Source organism: Penicillium solitum (assembly GCF_028829755.1).
Source record: "Penicillium solitum strain IBT 25940 chromosome Unknown utg000001l_segment0_segment0, whole genome shotgun sequence".
NCBI classification, from domain to species: domain Eukaryota; kingdom Fungi; phylum Ascomycota; class Eurotiomycetes; order Eurotiales; family Aspergillaceae; genus Penicillium; species Penicillium solitum.
The window spans coordinates 1,507,487-1,530,930 of NW_027072121.1; the positions used below are offsets into that span (position 1 = coordinate 1,507,487).

The window sequence follows — 23,444 nt, forward strand, 5'->3', positions numbered from 1 at the left end:
GGGTACAGTGGGCCTCTATAGCCCAGATCAGAAACAAGGCCGCTACATGTGGGTAAGTACATCTTATCAACTAAATAAGACCATTTTACCGCTATCTACATTGTCAAAAGATAATGATTAGACCGACTATCACCGCAGTGCTGTATACAATATGAGGCACGCGATGGGACTATCGAGGTCGCTTGCTTAGGTCGCTCGGGAGCCCCCTTGGTTTTACTGAACAAGAATGAGCAGGGCAGCTTTACTACGTTGGCGTATCTAGGTTTTTGATCAAATAGTAAGCCATGCATGGCTACATATTAGATAGAATTTGGCATGTTGAGAAACAATCATCATATTTAAACTAAGAAGAGAATAAAAAATAGAGAACCAAAATCAACATGGTCATCTTCAAACAGCAGACCAATTAAACAGCCTCAAGCTAACAGCTTTGACATAGAAATTCCAGGTGACCCCGCAGAGCCCTAATCAGCCCCGCGATAATTATCAGACCCAACCGCCCAAATTTTTTCTCTACTACATTCCCCTCCAACCCAACCCCGGCCAGCCCACGACTCTCACAATGTCCAAACAACTATCTCCCATCATAAGCACAACCCTAACCCTGATCGGCCAATTCCAAATAGCCCTCACCACGCCCCCAACAGCCGCAACCGATGCCGCAAAAGATGCCGAAGCTCTGCCCCTCCTAACAGCCTCCGCGAGCGCGCTCAAAGGACACGTCACAAAACTATCCCTGCTGGCCGTTACCTCGCCCTTCACGCACTCCGCGGTCAGCACCGTGCTCCGCGAGCTCAATGAGTCCATACTGCCGTCGCTCGTGACCGCTTCCCTTCTCGTTACACCGGCGCAATACACCAAAGCGTTTCATTCCGAGGTTTTGATTCTGGTCAAGACGGCTTTGACGGAGCTTTTGGCGCTGGTTCAGGAGGTCAAGCTTGTTGGAGAAAAGAAAGATCAGGAGAAGAAGGATACCGGGAAGGAGAGCGGCGTGACGAAATCCGAAAAGGATGCTGTGATGCTCGCTACGGGCCGTGTCTGGGATGCGTGTGATTCTACGACCGATGTTGCGAATAAGGGGGTTGTTGGGTTTGTCATGCGCCGTGTTGAGCAGTGGAGGGATCTGGTTCGCGACGCGGTTGAGGAAATCGAGGATTGGGATCCGGAAGAAGGGGACGATGGTTTCTTTGATGATGTTCTCAGTGATGAGGGGAAGGGTGGAGATGATGATGAGGACGAGGACGATGACGAGGATGACGAAGAAGAGACGGCTGCTCTTGAGGAACACAAGAAATCTACCCTTCGTTTCCTCAAGCCTATTGCTCAGGTCTACCCAGCTATCATCAACAACCGACTGAAGAATGCTGGAAATGCGCCGTTGGCTTCTCCGTCTGGTGTCAAGAAGCTGGAGTCCTTGATGCTGAATCTGCAAGCTATCCCGGACAATCTTGATGAGGCAGCTGGCGCGTTGTACGAGGCCAATTTTGAAACCTCTGCTGAGTATCTGCGGAAGACGAGGAAGTGTGCCACACAAGCGGTGGAGTTGGTCGCATCACCTTGGGATGCTGCGGGTGTTAAGGAAGATGCACCGGCAGACAAGTTCGCTACATGGTCGAAGACGTGGCTCAAGGTGATTGACGAGGTCAGCAAGTCAATTGAAAAAAACTGAATGTAATTATCTGTCACGAAGCTGCAAAGAAGCTGATGATAAGATGAAAAAAGCCCGGGAAAAGCATAGACAGCGATATTATGTATATGTACATAGAACAAACATGGTGATATTATACAAGCCTTTTTAAATCATGACCTCCTACTAGATCTCATGCCTTAGAACTCCTCTTCGGGAGCTTCGTATTCCCGCTCCCATTCCGGCAGGTCACCGATGGGAATACGGTCTCGCAAGAATTCCAAGATCGCATCAGTTCCTTTGGCAACTACTTGCCAGCGAGGTACTCGGAATCGATTGCCGGCCACCTCAAACCGTCTCAAGGCGGACCCATTGCCCCAGTTCTGAGAAGAGCGTCCAGCAGCCAACAGGCCAATCTTCGGGGGAAGCGAATCAATGTCATTATTGCTTAGCTCCAAGACCTGCAACCCTTTTACGGCTTCGAAGTCCAAACTAGCGATCTGGTTGTCAGAGGCCACAAGGGTCTTGAGCTCTGGGTAAGTCTGTCTCAGATGGGGAAGTGGTCCCTTCAAACGATTGTGCGATAAATCCAGGAAGGTCAAAGATGGGGCTATCAGGTTGGACAAGAGAGGCTCCCATGACGTCAGGCCGCTCGCATTTAAAGTCAGCGACTGAAGCTTTGGCAACTCAAGCGGGGAAGACAGGAAGCTAGCACCATTCAAGGGGTTGTGTGATATATCAAGCTCAACTAGAGACTGCGCGAGCATTCCAATGGCGGGGGCCGGGAAACAGCTCAACACATTGTGCTGCAAATAAAGACATCGAATGTCTAGCGATGGAACCATCTCCAGCTGTTCCACCTTAAGGTCGGCCATTTCGGCATAAGACTTATCAAGAATCCCACCGGATTTAATCTGCCAGCTGCCATCGAGCGCGGGACTCTCGGGCGCTAGAGTGAATTGGGTGGCCACTGAGCCCTCGTCATCTGTGTCCTGAGGATCAGGCTCACAGCGGCTCCGCAGGTCTCGTTTGATATCGTCGGTGTCCATTCTCAGCAGCCTGCGCTCACGAAGCGGGTTATTGGAAAGCCGCAAAGAGGCCAGGTTTTCCATTAAACCAATCTTCTCATCCAAGACCGTGAGGGAATTTCCTGTGAAATCGGCCTTCTTTAAGTTCTTGAGATCCACAAACCCTTGTGGAAGCTCTGTAATTTTGTTTTCCTCAGCAGACAGCGTTAATAATGACTGCCAAGAAGTCACGCACGGAAGATGCGTGATGCGATTGACGCCGATCAGGAGAGTATGTAAATCAGGAATTTCAAGCGCGTCATTCGCGGAGAATACCACCACAGCATTGTTGGCGATATTCAGGGACTGCAATGTCTCCAACTTGATCACTGATTCCGGTATCAAAGTGCCTTCCAGCCTGTTCTTCTGCGCATTGATCGTTTTCAGGGGAAGTTTGCAAAGGACCTCGAACGGCAAAGAAGTGAACTTGTTCTCACTGACATCCAACGTTCTCAGAGAACTCAATCCAACGAGCCCATCTGGAAGCTTGGTGAGAGCATTGCCACGCAGATCCAAAAACTCCAAGTTAGGAAGACGACCAATAACGGCAGTTAGTTCCCCTTGCAGTTGGTTGTTCGCAAGTTTCAGATCGGTCAGAGACTTTATCTCTGAGATGATCTCGATATTTTCCATGTCCAAAGAATTATTCGACAGATTGAGCGTGCGTAAATTTTGCAGACGTCGAAGACCCATTGGGAGTGACTTAAGTATATTCCCGTGGAGATCCAACGTTTCGAGGCCCCCAAATTGAAGTCCTCGGTCATCGCTATCAGGGTCGAACTCCTCGGGGTTGATATCGGGGAAGGTGGCATCTGAGATCTGTTCCAGTTCATTGTCCGCAGCATTAAACTTGACAAGATCCACATTTTCGAACCAGTTGGCAGAGTTTTCTGGGTCATAGTCGTACATTGCCAGCACTTCTTTTGGAATTTCCTTTAAAGAAAACGCCGCGATGTTTAACTGGCCGGTCGCACGTGCTGTTTGTACACGCTTCCGCATCACCAAAGAGTTAGATCCCACGGGCATTTGGCCGAAGGGATCCTCGTCATCGCCGCCTGCCCACGAATCGAGAGGCGCATCGATGGGTGGAGCCTGGTAGACCTGCTTTTGGGGGCTCTCCTTTTTATCGCCAGCCGCTATCGCCTTGCGGGCAGCCTTTGCCTTTGCTATAGTTTCACGTAGCGTACTGGACGATTTAGATACTTTTCTAGCTTCAAGTTCTGCCTGTTGCTCCGGAGACAGGTCGTCAGGCATGTTGGAAGAAGCAGACACATATCTTGAACCCGTCGAGGGAGAGCGTAGGGTCGACACCTGCCCTGCTTGGGCTTTTCTTGTTTTCTTAACTTGAAGAGGTCTTTCTGGGGGACCCATGTTTGACTTATCAGGCTTCGTGGAGACCTTGCCGGGTGATGGGCGGACAAGGGCGGGTTTTGGTACATCCTTGTTGCCAATTGGTCTTTCGGGTATGATTTTCTTGGGCGGCGAGCTGATATCCGCAGGGGCACCGTCTCCTGGCGCATTACTTTGTCTGATTGACGGCCGCTTCAATCTTGATGGGCTCACGCTCTCCTCCGAGACGCGGACTGGAGAAAGAGATTCAGCAGTCGACATACGAGCCTTCGAGGGAAGACGCAGCTTCGAAACAGGCTGTGTATGTAGCTCGTTGCTAGGCGGTGCACAAGATGATCCCCTCGATGGCGGTCTCGAAACGCTAGAGACATTGGACGGGGCGCGAGATGGCGACCGTACCGGGCTACTACCTTTGAAAAAGCTGGACTGCCTTCTCGCCGAAGCCGGTGATGGTGGAATTTGCGCTAGCGTCTCAAGTGTACGTTCGGACAAAGATGGGCGTATTCCACGGCGACCGCGTGCTTCATGGGCCGATGTAGTTGATGCAGTGTCATCATCCCCAGCAATCGAGCCCGCCTCCTCTGGAACATGTGTGTCGTCTTCCCCGCCTTGGACATCGTCTTGCTTGCGGGCCGGAGTAGGATCATCCTGCGGCTTAGGTGATGACAAATGGAGCGAAGATGTCTTTTTCACGAGCGTGTTGTAAGATGGCCTTCGCAACCTCTTTTCGTCCAGACCAGGATCGGCTCGTAATCTGTCTCGGGAAGGTGAGGGTTTGATCGATTTTGATGCGGTGGTCGTAGGTAAAGGCAATCTTGAAGTAAGTCGTGGAATGCCGCTTGCAGGACGTGGTATACCACTTGCAGGGCGTGTCGATGTTTTAGGCTGTCCTTCCATATTGGCGTTCCAGTTATTGATGTTGGTCTTCGGTCAGGGAGGAAGTTGCACGTCAAGAAATTCGGATGCTCATGTCCGATGATAAGGAGCGGGACAAAGAATGTGGAGGGCGGGGGGAATTTGCAGTGGCGGTTTTAGGCCTGTCAAAATCGTGGTCTTTGGCGCAAAAGAATGAAGAGCTAGAGGTCTAGAAATGTTTCGGACGAAGCGGATTGTTTACATTCCTAAGGTCTCACAATCCCGCGATCGTCGCCTCAGGCATCAACCAATTTAGTCCCAATCTATGAAATATTTTGTACGAAGCAGATATAAAACAAATCTTCCATCATCCTGTGTCATATATTGCTATAGATATTATGTAGGTCTGTCTTAGAATATTTCTTGAATATGAAAGCCCATAGATCCATTGCAATTTGATGGTCATTTGACCCATAGTTGGCCTATTCCGTCGGATATATACATCAAAGAGCAATGACACATTACAAACAGATATCCAGCGCAACTACATAGCAGCGATCTCAAAGAGCTCTTTTGGGTAGTGCTCAAGCAAATTACTATGAGCAGAACAGACGCGTTTCATCACACCCACTATTTAGCATATATATAGGCTACGAGCATGTGCCGGTATACTGAGACGGGAGTCTACAGAAAATAGTACTAAGAGTAAACAGTTTCATCTTGGGTCTAACATTCTTCTGATACTTAGTATCTATTTGGTACAAGGTATCTAAGTCTTTTTTCTTATATTTAAACTGAAAGATATTAGTAGAAATTCCAAAGACTTGACTTTGACTGCTCCTTGCTTTCGCCGTTGAAGAGGGCTGGTACGAACGGCTTCAGGTGGTAAACAGTGCCCTTGCGTATTAGCTTCATAGAAGCCCGGCCTAATTGCTCTGAAATGCCACATAGATATATAGTGTTTGCCTCTACATAATGTAGGTAATTCAATTGTTATGTACTACAAGGGGGCAATCTCAGTCAAATTCCATAGATTCAAAGGATAGTTTTCTTTATTTCTAGACTATAGAGGATTTTAAAGGTTCAAACAAATAAAGCGTCAAGATCAAAACATCCCCATGATATCATACATCATACATAGATGTATACAGATCTTGATGCTTATCGGTTGCCTGCCCAACCCCCCAGCGCTTGCCCGGTCGCGGGTGTTTACTTGCCCTGAGCGTCCCGTGATCGTCAGACTAACCTAGATAGGTTTAATGGGACCCTATTCTGGCCTCTGATTGGCTTATATTCTTAGATAATTGACCGGGGCTGGGACATGGACTAACCCAAAACGGGTACCTTGAGACTCCCCCGTTCCCAGCCTCCCAGCCCCTCCCAATAACGCAAGCTGGAGTAACCTCTTCCTCTTAAGGTCTCGCTCAACTCCATCATTCTCCCTTCTTTCATCCTTCTCCAACTTCTCCAAGTCATTGTCTTCTTAGCTCGAAATTGAAATTCCTACCCCTTGCTCCGTCCCTAGTCCTTCTATCTTCTCTTTTGGTTCCTGAGGCAACATACCTGGTCTGAGCATCTGTGCGATCGACCAAGCCCACAGCCTGACTGATATCAGTCTCCGGTATGCACATAATTCCTTTGTACTTCAATCATCTGTTTTACGATAAAGGTGCTGATAAGAAATTAGTGCTAGGACCCGTTTCCCCACGGCTAAAATCCCCGTGATCTTATCATAGTGATATATTATTATATCAACATCACTAAATAACTACATCCATCATGTCTCAAAACACCAACTCACAAAGCTCCCTGGGAGCACCTGCAGAGATTGTGCCCTCGACTCCAGTCCGCCGGGCCACCTTGTCCCCGTCGCCAGAGCTCAGCGCTATGGCTAAGCGCCCATCGTCTGAGTCGGATAAGAAGTTCCTCTCACCTCCGCCCTTGTCATCATCAGAAATGACTCCTCCGCCCTCATCTCAGATCCCAGGGGCCCCACTTCGTTCTCGCTCACACTCGCGCTCCTTGAGCCCTTCGTTGGTGAAATCCACCGATTTGGACAAGTCGTTGTGCGATGCTTACGGCGTCTCTGAGAACCTTCCCACCGTGGAAGAAATCGACGACGCCAGTGAAACCCAACTGCGCACTATTGCCAAGGAACTTTTGGCCGTAGCCCGAGACTCGCGCATGTCTGCGCTGCACTTCAAACTGCAGAACAGCTTGGTGTCTTTCGCAAGCAATGAAGCCGTCAAGCGCGCCGAGGTGGAGCACCAGCTCGCCAAGCGCGAAGTTGAGATTCTTCAGAGCGCCGAGTACCGCAGTCGTTCGCACCCTGTGGATCCCGTCACGCCCAAGCAATCCCAGTCTATCTTGAATTCTGATTATTTCTCGGCCGTTCAGCGCTCGCACGAATTAGAAGAACTCAATACCGTTCTAGACCGAAGACTCCGAAAGGCGAAGCGTGCCATCGATGAAGCTACCAGTCGGTCTATGGACCTTGAGGAGCAGAACCTCATGCTGAAGCGCCGCATTGGCGACAACCGAAAACACTTCTCCCAGATCTTCAACTACGGCAGCATGTCGCCGGGTACTCAGAATGAGATACACAATCTCTGCCACGGTGAACATGCAGATGGTCTCGCCGCTCTTCTCTACGCCGATAAACTCACCAACCAGACTCACGCTTATGGTACTCACCCTGCAACCTCCGTCCCCGTCACCCCGAACCACTCGAAGAGCCAGTACCTCACCCCAATTGGGCACCCAAGAGATGATCACTATGATAGTGATAGCACCGTATCCCTCTCGGCCTCGGAGGCCGCGGAAGAGGCTATGGGTTCCCCGCAGCATATGCGCTCCACTGTCCCCAAGAGCAGCACACTACTTCAGACAAAGTTGTTCGGCCAGGTGCAGAAACCCGGTGTGGAGCGATCTCGCCCTGGCAAGCGCAAGGCAGGCAGTGACGCAAACGTTGCCTCCGCGAAGAAGTCCAGGGCTACGAATGGTATTGGCCTGGGCATCAATGCTTGAGTGCATATCCCGGCCAGCTGAAAACCTCGTTCCACCAACTTTGATATGATTCATGACCTAGCGCTGCTTTGCTTGTTACGATTATGGGACCCTCACGAATGATGAAGACATGCCAAATGTGGTGTTTTCAAACTAGCGACTGTTTTTTTTTTTTGGGTGATTTTTTTTTTGGTATGAAGAGGCCATGCGACAGTGATCCATGGCCCTTCACATGGGGCGTTATTAAATTGGCTTCTCGATGGGAATTTGGGATATGAATTTGGAATGGTACAACCATGTACAATAGGTATAGAGTCGTTCAAAGACCAATAACGAATTGCAACATTGAAAGCAATATATGAAATCTATAGGACCAATGGAATCCATGCAAAAAAGAATATAAAAAAATTCAAACATCATCTCATTGAGCATTGAATAATTGCATGCTTCCAACCTTGGAACCTTCCAAGGTTGATATCATAGCCAAAGCATAGCCAAAGCATAAAATCCAAAGAATAAAAAATAATAAAATAACTCTGGCAGATTACCGAATCCGGTTTGGTTAGGGCTCGCTAAGCGAGGCGGTGTGTCAGTCAGCGGGCTGCCACACGAAAAATGGGAACTTCATTTTCTGCCGTGAAGGAGGATTTGACCAGCAACCCTCGACGACCACCACCCGGCTCGATCCCCATCCGTCACCATGGTGCGTTACCTATCCCTGCTTGGAAAATACAATGAAGGATTCGACTTGTGCGATTGAGAGAAATCGACGCATCGAAATACGCCTCGAAAAGAACGAAATGGTTGACTAACCGATTGTGTGTGGGATATATAGGCGATCAAGCACAACAACCAGATTCAGAAGAACCGTGAGTGACCCGGCGCTTTGCACCTCTATGTGATCGCTTCAAACCGACAGAAGGCATGGGGAGATCAGACTTGAAGGAACAGTGATTAACGAATTCTTGAATAGACTTCCACAAGGACTGGCAGCGTCGTGTCCGTGTGCACTTCGACCAGGTACGACTATCCAACATTCCCCCGACCAGAGATTTTTTTTTATTATTCCGAACGATATCGCAAGCGACTTGGAATCGAGGAAAATTTTTCTTTGCAGGATATGAATTTGGCCGACTAACATGAATCGCACAGCCCGGCCGGAAGCACCGTCGTCGTGAGGCCCGCATCGCTAAGGCGGCTGCTGTTGCTCCCCGTCCGGTCGACAAGCTGCGTCCCGTTGTCCGATGCCCCACCATCAAGTACAACCGCCGCGTTCGTGCCGGTCGTGGTTTCACCATCGCTGAGTTGAAGGTAAATTAAGCCGCATCGAAAATGGAGGCAACATGGAGAAACAACTTACTGACTCGAAAACTTTTTTCGCGCTTTATAGGAAGCTGGTATCCCCAAGAAGCTTGCTCCTACCGTCGGTATCTCCGTTGACCACCGCCGCACCAACTACTCCAAGGAGTCTCTGGTTGCCAACGTCGCCCGTCTCCAGGACTACAAGGCTCGCCTGATCCTCTTCCCCCGCAAGAGCGGTCAGTTCAAGAAGCTCGACTCCTCCGCTGAGGAAGTCAAGGCCGTCAAGGCCACCGTCGCTGAGGGCAAGCGTGACGGCATCTCCACCCGTGTTGAGGCCACCTTCCCCATCACCAACCCCACCGCTGCTGAGGCCGTTACCGAGGTCAAGCGCGACTCGCTCCCCAAGGGTGAGGAGGCTGCTTACCGTCGTCTCCGTGACGCCCGCGCTGAGGCCCGCTACAAGGGTATGCGCGAGAAGCGTGCCAAGACCAAGGCTGATGATGAGGCCGCTGCCAAGAAATAAATGTGTTAATTCCCTCCTCGTGCTGATGATGATGATCGGGTCGGTTTTCGAATCGGGGATTAGTGTACTGTGGCATGGCGTTGCGCCTCTTCCTTGATTCCCTCTCTCCCTCCCCAACTTTACTCCTTTTTGTCTCTAAAAGAAAGAACTCGGAAGATCTCTCGAAATTCAAAACCGCCCAATTCTCTCAATCTTGGCTTTATGTCTGTACCTCTCAATGCTTTTTGTGGCTGTCCAGTTGGGAGTCCAGGCCTTGAATCTTGGACTTCCAGCGATGACAACATTGAAAGCTTTTTGTAGTTCATTTCATTGTATATGTTGTAGCTTCGCTATGGATATGTTTTCCTCAAGGACCAATTAGATGGGAACGACAGCATGCAGTTACATGTATCTTCTCCATGAACATACCGGAATACAGTGACTATGACTACATACCAATCTTTCAGCTCGTTTATGAAAACAGAAAAGTTGTTATTTCACAAGTCACATTTAAAGAACACATTAAAACTTGCAGTCTGAGCTCTGCTCGGGTATCTTCAGAGAACTACGCTAAATAACTATTTCAACGCCTAACGCTGACAATCACACCGGAATATCAAAATTTCAAAGACCACCGAACAAAGCACCAAGAGCACCTTCAGTCGCCCTTACCACCGCATCAACATGGATACCACCCTCCACACCCTGCGTAACCAAAGCGCCATCCTCACGTAGCAACGCACGGAAAAGCTTCTTCGTCTCCTGATCGATTTTCTTATCTACCCCAGGGATCGACACGCTAATCTCAGGCCGCAGTTGAGGCTCTCCGGTCCACTCATCCAACACCAAAGTATTTGACAAAAGTACTCGGGGGGTGGAATCAGATGATTTAGATTTGATGACCATGGCACTCCGATCCAAATGTGGGACCAATGGTCGCAGTTCAGATAGTGTGATAACGCCGTTATTGCTTTCCGGGGCAGTATCCTTTCTGCCCTGCGAGGCCCGAGGGCCATACTTGTGGTCAATGTGTGCCCATAGACGAGCGCGATTGATTGCAGATTCCCAGTACCGGTTGATTCCCCAGCATAAAGTTGCCACGTCCAGCTTCAAGAGAGGGTTCTCTAAGCGGGTATCAATCCATCGGCGCAGAGTCTCGGGGACTTTTCTTTTTTTGCTGTCGCTGCCAGTAGGCACTGACAGGGAAGTCAAAGACTGGGTCTCCGGGTTTGTCTCGTAGACGACAGTCACATTGTATAGACTTGCTGGGAATGGAGATGGGGGAGAAAAGGCCAGTGTGTGTGTTTCTAACAGCTCTCCCCGACGTGACGACCGAGTTGTGCGGGTCTTGAGGGTTAAGGGTGCGAAGGCTGTCAGGTATGGCAGTGATTGAGAGGCTTCTTGCAGGGCAAATGGGTTTGTTGGTAGCGATGATAATTCACGTTTTGGGCGAGGGATATTGGCGGAGAATGGGAGAAAAGTGGCGAGGAGGGACGATATTGATTTGGGAGCTGTTTTGGGGACTGGGAGACTTGTAAGATTCGCCTCTTCCGATGTGAGCAAAGACCTAGAGACTATTAGTAGTTTTCAAGCCAAAGTTACTTCTGAAACTCACAGAAATTTGTCGAGCCCTCTGGTGTCACTTTTCAAGTCAGGATCGGACTCTATTTTCTTTGCCCATGCTTCCAGTTCTTCAACTTCGTTTCTCAGCCGTCGCAAATCCGCAGCGCTCTTCTCGCGCGAATTGCGTTTCTCGCGAACAGCCGCCGAAACTCCACCCAGGTCTGAAGCTGTCTCCAAATCCTCCGGTGGAGGAGATTGGAAGTTTACTGCCTTAAGTGGGCTTTCAAGCAATGCATTGGCAGTTCGTCGTTTCGCCCGTTTCTCTTGTCGCCTACTAGGACTGCTACTCAACATCCCTCTGGGTCGATCCGGGGCCTTTTCCAGACCTAGTTGTGTTGGCGTGGGGGGAAGATCGGGCTCGAGGATATCTTCATCCATGAGAACAGAGTCCGGACCCATATCCACATCTGCTTCTCTTGTGGCGCTGCCCAATTCCAATGCCAATTGACGCTCGGGGGTATTTGATTCGGGATTTTCTGGCTGTGGCATTGGGGACCCAAACACAAAATCTCCTGGGAGAATTCTTCTTGAAATCCTGCGCGGGGGTTTCGAGAACGCTTGAACACCACTTGAGCGCCTGTTGGGGGAACTTTCGGGCGCTTCAGAGCCTCGAGGTCGAGTGAGGGGACTTGCGGAGGCATTGAGCGAGGGTCGGAGCGCTTTGCGATCGCGTAATCCAAACTTTCGAGGATCTTGTTGTGCGCTGTCTTTGCTTGCTGGTCGTCGGGCAGGAGATCTGCTGATTGCGCGCTCTAATAGATCGGGGTGTGATCGTGCGAGACTGGCCTTCGTTGGAGACTGGAAGGAGGGGCGTCTCGACCGATGGGTGTCATTTTGAGGAGGCTCTGGCGCCACAGAAATGCCTGTGGTCTCGCTGGTTTTCCGTTTTTTTGCTGGGGAATCCATTGTCGCGTGGGGTGTTCGTCTTGCCCGGCGCGCAGATGATGACCTCGGGAAGATAAACAATCGTCCACCTGTTTGCAGTGTTTGCACTATGACTTAATCTCCCCTCGTTAATGCACGAATATCTAGTCTTTTTCCTACCCCTACCATGGAGTGTCTCTCGGCTGGTACAAGACACTCATTGCGGAGGTCTGTATCTCAACTCCGCTCATTCCCTGGCAAAACATTTCCTCCATTTGCTTCATATCGACAATATGTGCTGGTTCCGACCCCCCGGCGCATGAACGGACATGGCCAATCCGACCAACCCGATGCCGATAATACTCCTGCTTCCCTGGAGGAAATTGCGGACACTCCTCAAGCCCACCCTCTGTCGGGATACTATTCATTGATATTGAAATCGAACTCACCATACGGTGGTGGTGCATCAACATCGCGCCCGACGCCCGCTCGGCCCGAGGCCAAACCGACGCCGGAATCTACCGTCACACCGCAATCGCCCCAAGAAAAAATGGCGATCGTATTTGGCACCCGTCTCGCCGGTCCAGGCCGGTCCTCGCGCTATAATCCTGGTGAAGCTCCTCCGGAGTCAACGTGGAAAACTATAAACGGAGTCCCCATTCCTCCACAACCCGAGGAACCGGACAACTGCTGCATGAGTGGCTGTGTACACTGTGTCTGGGATGACTTCCGGGATGAGATGGAAGATTGGGCATCCCGGGTCGCAACGGCCAAAGCTAAAGGTGGGCCTGAGAAGGGAACGAAGGACATGCGCACGGCGCCTCGAGCGGAAGTCCGCGCAGCCAGTGGAAGCATGGATGATGATGGTGGTGGCAGCGAAGCAAATTGGACCCCACCGAGTGAAGATAAGGACCTGTTTGCCAATGTCCCTGTTGGTATCCGGGAATTCATGAAAACGGAGAAAAGGTTGCGGGTGAAACATCAAAAGGAAGCTTCAGTGTGAGCTCTTTAAGTTGATGTTTTCTTGCTTTTTATACCCTGTGTTATATTACATTGGAACGAGATGGGGAGCATATGCCTAGAGCGCATTAGACATAGTATACGGGTATAGAGATAGACTGTGCATAAGACCTTCAAATGATGCCATGGCATTTTATACCCTATTCCAAAAGAGATCATTTAAAACTATTGTAATGTGTACATTGATATTTTGATAGTTGCATATCAGTTTGTAGGGTGCCAAGACCGGAGCTAAGGGCGCGGTCTTTTTTTTTATAGAAAAAAAGAAGAAAATCAATCATTCTCATTCGGGTCTGGGCAGTCGAGCTGTTAATTCTGCAACGCAGCTGAGTTGCTGATCATAATTTGCTTCTGTCTTTTCCTTTCCTCCCCTAAGTCTCGAGGCTATTCCGCTATTCCGCTACTCTGCTCCTCTGCTACTCCGTGCCATGCGCACGCCTACCCCGGACTTCCTTCGTTAGGGCCGTGGGCCACCGATTTGCATAATGGCAACAGGCACCAGTGCCTGTATCCACCTCCGGAACATCACAAAAGGGTGTCTCTTTGTTCGAAATGAAGCCTCCAATCCGCACCGGAGACTCGTCCAGTCGAGGTTCCCACGATCCTCACGAAACATACACACAATCTGGTCAACTACCACACCACTTCGATCCACTCGAAAGCTACACCGACTAGGACCTATCATTGCGGACAATCCGTCTGCACTCAAGGGGCCAACAACGGGTGCTCACTATTCCACATACCGTCCACCGCTGCTTGAGTCAGCTGGCAACAAAATCGGTTCCAACAGAAGCCCGGCAGATGACCTGCTGAGCCAGCCGCAACAATATACCCCCACTCAGATCGCCACTGTACACTTACCCATCCAACCTAATGTATTGTCTACAATCAAAGATGCAAGAAAGATGCTTGAGTATGCCAATCGAGACATGCTTTGGGCGGACGGCTCTAGGAGGAAGAATAAGTTGCAACCACGACTTCCTCGCCGTGGTCCCAAGTATGCCGACGCCTGCGACAGTCCAGACGTTCAAGCTTTCGAAATAGAAAAACTTGAATTGCCCGTGAGCCTTTTCACGAAGCAAATATTGGGTATCATTAACAGCAACACATACAGCATTATTGATAAAGGGTTTGACTCTGAGAAGACCAGGCAGGTTCCTCAAATTATCTTGGAGGATGCGACGAATAATCCTACCGCGGTATCTTGTAGGATTCTCTGTGTTCAGCAAAATGAATTAGAGGCAGTCGAGATGGCACATGGAGTGGCCTGCGAGAGATCTGGGGAACTGGGCGATACTACCTTTCACGGGGTGTCACCCGATCACATCGCTCGTCTTCCTCGGGGAACTACCAAGTATTGCTCTAGGCAGAATTTGCTGAGCATATTGAAAGATGGACCCTCGATCTTGGAGCAATTCTCCCACATCATACTTGATGGGGCTCAGTTACATGGTCTCGATATCAACGTGGGTATGATGCTTTTGAAACGATTTGTTGAACAACGCAAGTCTATTGGTGCATCTGTACCAAAGGTCATTCTGATGGGCTCATTTACTCATGTCGATGGCCTTTGTTCCTATTTTGGTACCAAAACTACAGATGGCACACTTTTGCCTGCTCCTCATGTGACTATTCCGAGGGGCCTCCCTGTGAAGAAGTATTATCTCGAAGAAGTAATGGGCAACATCGCCCATTCTTTGACGCCGAGGATCATAGAGCGTCTCCTTCATAAAGACAAGGTTACTCAAATGTTCCTGGGCAGCCATTTCAAATTGTTTCAAAATTTGAAACCCGTAAAACTCAAGAGGGTTGGGAAAGAGACCGTACCTTGCGGGTTGGTTTCTGCGACTCTTCTCTCGCTCTTGTCTACGACAAAAGCAGGCTCCATCATTGTCTCCGTCCCAAGGTATTCAGACGCTAAGAGAGTCATGAAGCAGATCACAGCCTTTGGCCCAAAGCTGGGGTTCGATTTTGCAGATGAGGATCGGTTTAGAATAATTCACTTGCATTCAGACACGACGGAAGAAGAAAAAGCCGAATTTCAGCTTGGAATTCCTCCAGGTTGCCGAAGAATCATCATTTCAAGAGAAAGGAGCCATTTCACAATTCCAGACGTGAGGTACGTCGTTGACTCTGGCAAGTCAATGGATGACAGTTTGACGAGGGAGGGATGGGGTATCAACTGGATCAGTGAAACTGTCGCCTCGAAGCGGGCAGAGCGTACAGACAGAGTCCAGATTAGAGAGTACTACTTTCTTGGTGCCAAAAAGTGTTTTGATTCCCTTCCAGTTACTACACCTACAACGACTACGGCTTCTCACTCAGATCTCCAACAGGCCTGTTTACATGTTAGACGAGTAACCTCTGGAACGTCCCTCTCGATCGCAGATCTTTTCGCGCAAACCTTTAAGCCACCTCAAAAATCCAGGGTTTGTGCTGCAGTGAATGATCTGAAGGAATTGCAACTATTGGACGAACAGGAAGAACTCACCACTCTTGGTCACCTTCTCGTCGATTTGAACATGGATCCATGTTTGGGCAAGATGGTTGCTCTAGGCATTGTTTTCCAATGTCTGGACCCCATGCTGATCCTTGCGAGTCTCGGCTGGAACCCCAACCTTTTTTCAAAAATGCTTTCTTCGTCAGATCCAGGTCCAAGTCCAGGCGTGGGCGAATCATTCATTCGTTCTGTCAACGAGTCGGGCTATCATGTAGCTATCACCAATACCTTTGGGGCCATTCAACAAATGTTGCATAAGGAGGGTGAACTTCCGGCTTTTGGGGATGAAGTCTCAAAAGACTGTCTGTCCAAGGAATATCATACAGCGATCCCGGAAATTGAGCGAATTATCAACAGATTCATCGCAGCCCAAATCATCCCTGCAGAAAACTCGTTCGGTAATGGGGCCTCTTTTAGTTGCGGCAGCCTGAATACCAATTCCAAAAATGAGGCTCTTATCAAAACACTCTTGCTGCAATGCCTTTCCTCCAATCTGGCCGTGAAACCCTTTGGTTATACGGCCATCAAATTCAAATCCGGAGAGATTGCCGAAAGGGATCCCAATTATTCCATATCCAAAAACTATATCATGGCTTACAACTTCGGATCGGTCCGCGCAAGCAAGCCTCATGGTATGATACAAAAGACCCAGGTCAACCCACTGGCCGCCTGTCTCTTGGGGAACAAGATAGAACAGGAGGAAGATAGCGTTATCTTGGATTCGTGGGTGAAGATCAAACCACAAAGCGTGAAAAGCAGCGGAAATGAAGTTGCCAAGGACTTGGTTCAAACACACGAAGTCTTCAATGAGGTCAGTATATTTTTGTGGTTAATCCAATTCGTGCGCTAACCTTGGTATTCTTGCAGGCCCTTCGCACTGCCTTTAAGATACTTCCTTACCAGGGAGTGGCAAGCTTCGACTCTTCAGCGGAATGGGTTTCATATCTTCGTACTCGCGATAATTTCCTCAAAACCATTCAGAAAACACTGCAAGATATTCTCCATGCGCACGATCCGCTGGCCCAGAGCACTAGGAAAGGCATATAAATTACCACATGGACGCAAAGGAAACACATATAGATGGAGAAGACATGTACAACACATACATAGTAACCATGTTTGTAATTATCTTTATAATAATATAATTATTGATCTGATTAGCCCCGCTTTCTTACAATAAACTTGGAGATCATTCGAGAATATGTCAGATATGAGCATGGTGTGTGAGAGGTAAAGCGATTGTTCAATATAGACATCGTAGACTATGACTCTTTTGATCGCCAAGTAAACACAACCCTGGAGCTTTTATGCTGTTGCATAAAACCAGGCTGCATTTCCTGTGCAGAATTTCATATTTCGATCTCCGCATAAAAGCGCTAGCTATACATAGAGTCTGTCGGCGCTACGTGCAACGTACATATGTACTACAAAGTACATACATTAGCTTGGAATACCCGTGCAATGACATACCTAACCTATGACCATATGACTACCATATGACTTCAATGCTTGCTTCTTGTTCAAAATGTCTGAACTATCTCTTATAAATATCTAGGTGAATATCGAGTCACAATTTCTTAACCAGGGGGGACGCCTTCCAGACCAAAAGTGAAGTCTGCCAAAATATCTATTTGGATAAAAGCTAAGCTGTGGAACCATGCGCAGGTGCCCAGGCCCTTTTCAAACGGGAATAAGTCCCATAGGCGGGGTCTCAATTCATAGCTCATTATAATGAACATGTTTCGAGGCATTAATCTTTTATGTCACGCAGGTGATAGTAACGGGGAGGGGGCCAAGGAGGAGTATAAATATCCTCAAAATGTCGTGCAGTATGTTCAAACTGAATATTTTCAGATCTTATGCTTGATAACCCTAATCATGACTGCCATTCAAGGCTTCCCAAATGTCGTTCTCACTTTATTGAAACTGAGCCTGGCATTGGTATGTGCATATTGTTCCGTCGGATTATTTCAATGAAGTTTGACTAACCAAGGACATACTTCCAAATAGATCCCACTTTACCTCATCGGCCTCCTACTTTATAATGTCTACTTTCACCCTCTGGCCAAGTATCCTGGACCAAAATCCATGGCAGCCACGCGTCTACCTTATATCCGCTTGATCCTGTCTGGCCAAATTACACATAGGACGAAAGCATTGCATCAACAGTACGGCAACATAGTTCGCATTGCCCCCGATGAACTCTCTTTTACAGATGGCGAGGCCTGGAAGACAATATATGGCACACGTGTTGGCCATGGCCAGAAGCCCAAAGATTACCGAGTCTACACGCCAACCGTTGAAGGAGCCCCTGGCATTATCGAATCTAATGACGCCGACCATTCTCGCTTTCGACGTTTGTTGTCGCATGCATTCTCCGATAGCTCACTTCGCGGCCAGGAGCCTATAATCAAGGGCTATGTTGATCTTTTGATACAGCGCCTACATGAGAATATCAAGGGTGGCACAAATACGGTCGACATGCTGGCCTGGTACAACTTCACAACGTTTGATATCATTGGAGACCTAGCTTTCGGGGAGCCATTTGGCTGTCTTAGGAATTCGGAATACCACCAATGGGTATCTATCATTATGAGCACGCCCAAGTACGGCGCCTATACAAATGTGGCTCGGCGCCTCCCGGGATGGAAATACATCATCCCACTTATCACTCCAAGGCATATCATCCTACAGAAGAATACACACGTAGCCTTGACTAAGGAAAAGGTCCGGGGTCGGATGACCAAGTCTAACGAAAGACCCGATTTCTTCGGCAACATTCTGAAGCACCAAAATACTGAGAGAGGACTCAGCTTCCCGGAAATGATCTCCAATGGCAGTACGTTGATCATCGCCGGCTCGGAGACCACTGCAAATTTGCTGTCTGGGGTGACCTATCTGTTACTGAGGAACCCACGCGTGCTAGCAAAGCTCCAAGATGAGATCAGATCAACATTTACAAAGGAGGAAGAGATCACCTTGGAATCCTGCAATAAATTGGAGTATTGTCTAGCCATCCTCACTGAGAGTCTTCGGGTGTATCCTCCTGTTCCAACCGGATTACCTCGCATTGTCGATTCCCAGGGTGATATGATTGCTGGAAACTGGGTGCCAGGAGGGGTAAGTACAGAACTAACTTGCTTGCAAAACCGTACAGCACCGCTTACAACTTCTATAGACCACTGTTTCCGTCTCTCAACTAGCTGCCAGTCACTCCTCTGCCAATTTTACCGATGCGGAGGAGTTCACCCCGGAGCGTCATTTAGACGACCCTCGCTTTGCGAATGACAGTAAAACTGCAATGCAACCGTTCAGTTTCGGTCCTAGGAATTGTATTGGACGCAAGTAAGTTCTCAATTTGTCATTCGTACTTGCTGTTTGCTCACATGTATCTTTTTTTAGTCTGGCATACGTCGAAATGCGTATGATTCTCACTCGCATGGTCTTCAACTTTGATATGGAATTGGACCAGCCTGAAAAAGACTGGATGGATCAGCAAGTTTTCTTTTTGTGGGACAAGCCAGAACTGATGATTAAATTAAAGCCGAGAGCTCATTTCCAATTATAGCACTGAGGCTACGATTCTGTGTTTGTTATGAAGGACTCGCGGTGATCGTGATATCAGATTGAAGTTCATAAGCTTTGGGTTTTTGATGGAAAACACAGGGGATATGCCTTGGATGGGCTTTAACTTAGGATTATAGTACTGAGATTAAACAAGCAAGCATACTACCATAGCAAGCTATATTAGCAGAAGAATGTGCAAAATATTTCGATTTTTTCTTTCTGCTTCTTGTCTCAATCAGTTACATCCATGTATAACGTAGTTCATCTGAACTTCTGACATTTAAAAAAAATCGATGTATAGATAGCATTAATTTCTGTGAATTTAAAGTCTTAGGTCGAATATATATCAATTAATACCGAAATATGTCTCAATAAGTCCAACTTACTCATAACCACTCTCCATCTTATTTATCTTTATAGATCCCTGCTTACCGCCTCCACCATATCGGCAAAAAAAAAAGACACCGCAGATCCCAACCGCAAAGACCGACTCGAATCCGCCAATAACTCGACATTGAGCACAAAGGAACCAAAATGTCGCTCTCTAAAAGCGAGTCCGACGTAATCCTCAACCGGGCCAACGTCGCCCTATCCCGCAGCCAACGGCTCGTAGCCTCATGGCTACCGCAACAAACATCAGAAGAACTATCAAACCCCAAGACCGACGAAGAGCTCCAACGAGAAGAAGATGAAATCTTCACCGCAGTACCAGAGACGTAAGTACTATGCTACTCCAGCCTTTCCATTTTATCTACAATCCAGACATACTCCTTGTCTCCATCCCCGAATTCCACAAAATATACCCTACAAGCACAACACCGACTAACCACCATCCCCCAATTCACAGTCTCGGCGTCGGAGCCCCACTCCCCCAGAAAGCAGCAGATGGAAGCTGGAACCGCACAGAGCTGGACTCGAACGATAAACTGCGCAAACAACTCCTCGGCAAGAACTACGATCGCGTTATGAAGGCCGCCGCCGAGCAAAAGGCGGCGGCGGCTGCTGCTACGGCCGCGGCTGCGTCTGCTTCGGCTGGTGTGGCGAAAGCTGAAGTCGAAGAGGAGTATGATGAAGAGGATGGTCGGTCTGCTATGCTTGCTAGACAGAAGAATAAGAGGAAGGGTGGGGCCGGGTCGGGTCGTGGTGTGCATCCTGCTGCTGCGGCTGCGGCCGCTGAGGCCGGAGATAAAGGTGGTGAGGAGGGTGAGGGTGCGCCGGCTCCTGCGCGCTCGAAGGGCAGGAAGAAGGCGACGAGTTATCTTGATGAGCTTTTGGCTGAGCGTGCGAAGAAGAGAAAGAAGAGGTGAGGAATTGTGGTTGATAGATTCGATTCTATGTCCCCACGCACACGAGCGTTGCGCGAGCTTTCACTGGCTCCGAGTTCTCTTGGGTGAATTAGGCTTTGATCTTGGTCGCTTTGCATGCGCCGCACACGGCGATCGGGCCGTTGGTCCAGGTGCTTGGGGGTTGAACCCATGCCGCCACGGTGGGATTGCCTGCCGGCGTCCGAACTCTGTCAGCGACGGACTACAGCGCAATGTCCCTTGGCTAGACATGACCAAGCAAGATTGCATACATACATGTACTCGAATGGCAACTCGGCTGAGTGTCATCCTGTGCTATGTGCCACTCCAACAAGATACCCAACCAAGACAGTCTGCAGAGAAAAAACATCATTCCAATTGATATAATCAAACTGCAAATATAAAATACAATTCAATTCCAGTCTCTTGCTCTAGGTGCCACAAGATTCAATGAGTTTTTTTTTTTGCTCCGCCCAACCCAAGGGTATATATGATATGATGTGTGTGAACGAAGTATGGGGACCCGGAGAGCCGTGGGCCAAGTGCCGGGATTGGCGTGCCTTCGCCAGAATTAAATATCCAAAAATAGAAAAAGATGAAAGGTGAAGGAGAAGAAATGGGGGGAAAGTGACATCTACAGGCGCAATTAAAGGATTGATATCAGAGCTGCGGACATTCTTCAGATGTCTGGAGATGAGTGTCCTTTGCTCTGGTCAATGGTACATATGCAGGTCAAAAGAGCGGGAGAAGTAGAAGGGAGTGCCATAGCTTGTCGGTGGTATAGGGACTTGATGAGAGAAGGAGAATGTAGTGCCACTATTGGTGGAAGGTGGATGCTGGGAATCTTCCAATATTTAGGATTTTATTCCAACCGCTTCCGCTTACGGTCCTCTGCCATCGCCTGCTGGTCCTCGTCGGGTCTTTCGGCAGTATCGGCAGGATTGAGCAATGAATGCACATTGCTTGCCATGCTCGAGCGACGGGTTGCGGGCAACGAAGAGCCGTGAGAGAATCTTGACCCGCCAATTGTCCAGCCGTTGTCGACACCGAGCATGGATGGTGAAGGTTCGGCAGTGGGTGGAGTGGCATGGCGGGATTGCTCTTGGAGGCGACGGGGAGCACCCATTTCGTATTGGGCGAGGACATCGCGGACTTGCTGGTCACTAGAGACCGGGGTTCGGTGTCCTGGTGACGAAGGCCAAGGGCCGTTTGGGGGGTTGCCAGGGGGGTAGGGGGAGCCAGCCGAAGGGGACCAGCCGTGCTGTCGGATGTCCGCAGAGGTGTGACGGCGGGCCAAGTTAGGCCCTGGGGATGTTGATACGGAGAGAGGATGAGGCATCGGTTGCTGTGGGGGCGGCGCAACGGGGGGTTGTGGGCGAGCGTATGCTGAGGCAGAATTGGCGCCGCCAATCGAGCCGTAGCGGCGAGGGGATACTGAAAGATGGGGAGGGACGGGCGGCCGGATCATGCTGGTGGGTCTAGGCGTATGGTCCATCATGGAGGGTCGACGGGTATCGTCCTGGGGCATCTGGCGCGGGGACAAAGGTGGACCGGCTTCAGTCATGTTGGCGAAGTAATGATGTTGCCGTGGAGGCATAAGAGTCTCGTGAGGGGGTTCGATAGCGCGCATGAATTCGATATGTTTCTCAACTTCTTTTTGCATGCTCGAGACTGGGGAGTGTCAGTGCGTGTCACCATGAGGGAAGCGGCAATATTGACATACCATCGCGATGTAGAGGGCTTTCCCTATCGGGCACAACAGCTTGAAGAAACCGTGAAATAGAATGCGTCCACTAAGATCAGGTTAGCGCCGATACACCCCGAGCTAACATAGACGGCGGACGTACTTGGTAGCACTTTGTCAGGCTGTCAGTCATAGCATGACATCTCGAGTTCAGTGCGATATTTCCTTCTTCCGCCCGGGCCACACGACCAAGCAGGTCGTATATGTTGTGCTCCATGTTTTGGAACCTAAGTTCGGTCGCATCGGTTACGGGTTCAGCGGGTGTCCCAGGCTGCGAAGCAGGAGCCTTGTGGCTAGGGAATGAATCGCGATGGATCAAAGCGTGCCTCGAAGCACGGCGCTTGATCTCTCGTAGACCAGCTAGATCGCCTCTTTTGAAGTTCCCATTGCCATGTTTAAATTCCCAGAGCGCAGAATCCGGGGACCCGGTGTGAAAGACGTCGCTCACTAGCAGAATCAAGAATGGTCAGAAATCGCCCAATCACAGCTAGCATGCAAAGCACTCACCTTTGTGAAACCCATACATATTCAGCTGGCGAACGAACGAGGAGATATTGGTATGCTTGAAGTACGATCTGAGAGAGTCAGGGACGAGTTTATTGGCAGAGAGGATAGCACCCACGCTAGGACTTTGGAGAATTCCGACGTTGGCGACATGACGAAGCTATCGTTTGTACCGGACCAAGAGATGAGATGCTGGATGCCGGGGTCTTCTAGCATACTGTTTCCAACAATTGTAAGCCGATGGAGACAAAAACGCGAAGACCCAAAAAACAACATACTTGTAGAGCTTGTGAATGAAAGCAGTCTGGACGACTTTTGGCTGCTGAGCTGCCGCCGCAGCGCCAATAGCCGGATTCGGAGCATTCAAAGAGTTGTTTCCAGCTTCAGCGCCATTGGTGATTCCGGTCATTCGGTCATCAGTGCCATGCGCGCCCGTGGGCGGAGGGGTGATATCCATCGAGTGCTGACCAGACGACGAAAGTACAGGAATGTTTCGTGTCCTGCCGGGGGCGTCTGGTACCCCGGCAAATGAAATCCTAGTGGAGGGAGGGTCGGCAAGACGACTCATATCGGAGGGGGCGTGGGTTTATATATAGCACAAAATCGATG

General features: G+C 49.4%; 10 protein-coding genes across 10 annotated transcripts; 7 read left to right on the forward strand and 3 right to left on the reverse strand.

The window, feature by feature from the left end:
* Positions 1-562: 562 nt before the first annotated feature.
* On the forward strand, positions 563-1,669 carry N7455_000614 (uncharacterized protein; the record flags this gene model as incomplete). Its single annotated transcript, XM_040958067.2, has 1 exon — positions 563-1,669. One exon carries the CDS (start codon positions 563-565, stop codon positions 1,667-1,669), a length of 1,107 nt encoding a protein of 368 aa, XP_040811576.2.
* Positions 1,670-1,827: 158 nt separating this feature from the next.
* On the reverse strand, positions 1,828-4,941 carry N7455_000615 (uncharacterized protein; the record flags this gene model as incomplete). The annotated part of the gene is made up of 1 exon (XM_040957989.2): positions 1,828-4,941. One exon carries the CDS (start codon positions 4,939-4,941, stop codon positions 1,828-1,830), a length of 3,114 nt encoding a protein of 1,037 aa, XP_040811573.2.
* A 1,737-nt stretch (positions 4,942-6,678) lies between these two features.
* Positions 6,679-7,926, forward strand: N7455_000616 (uncharacterized protein; the record flags this gene model as incomplete). The annotated part of the gene is made up of 1 exon (XM_040957997.2): positions 6,679-7,926. The coding sequence occupies one exon, from the start codon at positions 6,679-6,681 to the stop codon at positions 7,924-7,926; it is 1,248 nt and encodes a 415-aa protein (XP_040811484.2).
* Positions 7,927-8,605: 679 nt separating this feature from the next.
* Positions 8,606-9,730, forward strand: N7455_000617 (60S ribosomal protein eL13; the record flags this gene model as incomplete). Its single annotated transcript, XM_065603837.1, has 5 exons — positions 8,606-8,608; positions 8,741-8,774; positions 8,879-8,925; positions 9,058-9,216; positions 9,296-9,730. The coding sequence occupies 5 exons, from the start codon at positions 8,606-8,608 to the stop codon at positions 9,728-9,730; spliced, it is 678 nt and encodes a 225-aa protein (XP_065462328.1).
* Positions 9,731-10,333: 603 nt separating this feature from the next.
* Positions 10,334-12,238, reverse strand: N7455_000618 (uncharacterized protein; the record flags this gene model as incomplete). The annotated part of the gene is made up of 2 exons (XM_040958068.2): positions 10,334-11,276; positions 11,325-12,238. The coding sequence occupies 2 exons, from the start codon at positions 12,236-12,238 to the stop codon at positions 10,334-10,336; spliced, it is 1,857 nt and encodes a 618-aa protein (XP_040811467.2).
* A 145-nt stretch (positions 12,239-12,383) lies between these two features.
* N7455_000619 (oxidoreductase-like domain-containing protein) lies at positions 12,384-13,199 on the forward strand (the record flags this gene model as incomplete). Its single annotated transcript, XM_040958031.2, has 1 exon — positions 12,384-13,199. One exon carries the CDS (start codon positions 12,384-12,386, stop codon positions 13,197-13,199), a length of 816 nt encoding a protein of 271 aa, XP_040811468.2.
* A 502-nt stretch (positions 13,200-13,701) lies between these two features.
* Positions 13,702-16,763, forward strand: N7455_000620 (uncharacterized protein; the record flags this gene model as incomplete). The annotated part of the gene is made up of 2 exons (XM_040958114.2): positions 13,702-16,527; positions 16,584-16,763. The coding sequence occupies 2 exons, from the start codon at positions 13,702-13,704 to the stop codon at positions 16,761-16,763; spliced, it is 3,006 nt and encodes a 1,001-aa protein (XP_040811519.2).
* Positions 16,764-17,594: 831 nt separating this feature from the next.
* On the forward strand, positions 17,595-19,284 carry N7455_000621 (cytochrome P450; the record flags this gene model as incomplete). Its single annotated transcript, XM_040957982.2, has 4 exons — positions 17,595-17,657; positions 17,727-18,836; positions 18,895-19,061; positions 19,119-19,284. 4 exons carry the CDS (start codon positions 17,595-17,597, stop codon positions 19,282-19,284), a joined length of 1,506 nt encoding a protein of 501 aa, XP_040811509.2.
* Positions 19,285-19,778: 494 nt separating this feature from the next.
* On the forward strand, positions 19,779-20,590 carry N7455_000622 (DUF3245 domain-containing protein; the record flags this gene model as incomplete). Its single annotated transcript, XM_040958081.2, has 2 exons — positions 19,779-19,999; positions 20,131-20,590. The coding sequence occupies exons 1-2, from the start codon at positions 19,818-19,820 to the stop codon at positions 20,588-20,590; spliced, it is 642 nt and encodes a 213-aa protein (XP_040811569.1). The 5' UTR covers positions 19,779-19,817.
* Positions 20,591-21,449: 859 nt separating this feature from the next.
* N7455_000623 (heat shock factor family protein) lies at positions 21,450-23,403 on the reverse strand (the record flags this gene model as incomplete). The annotated part of the gene is made up of 6 exons (XM_040957981.2): positions 21,450-22,258; positions 22,311-22,380; positions 22,435-22,778; positions 22,839-22,906; positions 22,954-23,052; positions 23,114-23,403. 6 exons carry the CDS (start codon positions 23,401-23,403, stop codon positions 21,450-21,452), a joined length of 1,680 nt encoding a protein of 559 aa, XP_040811497.2.
* Between the last annotated feature and the right edge of the window lie 41 nt (positions 23,404-23,444).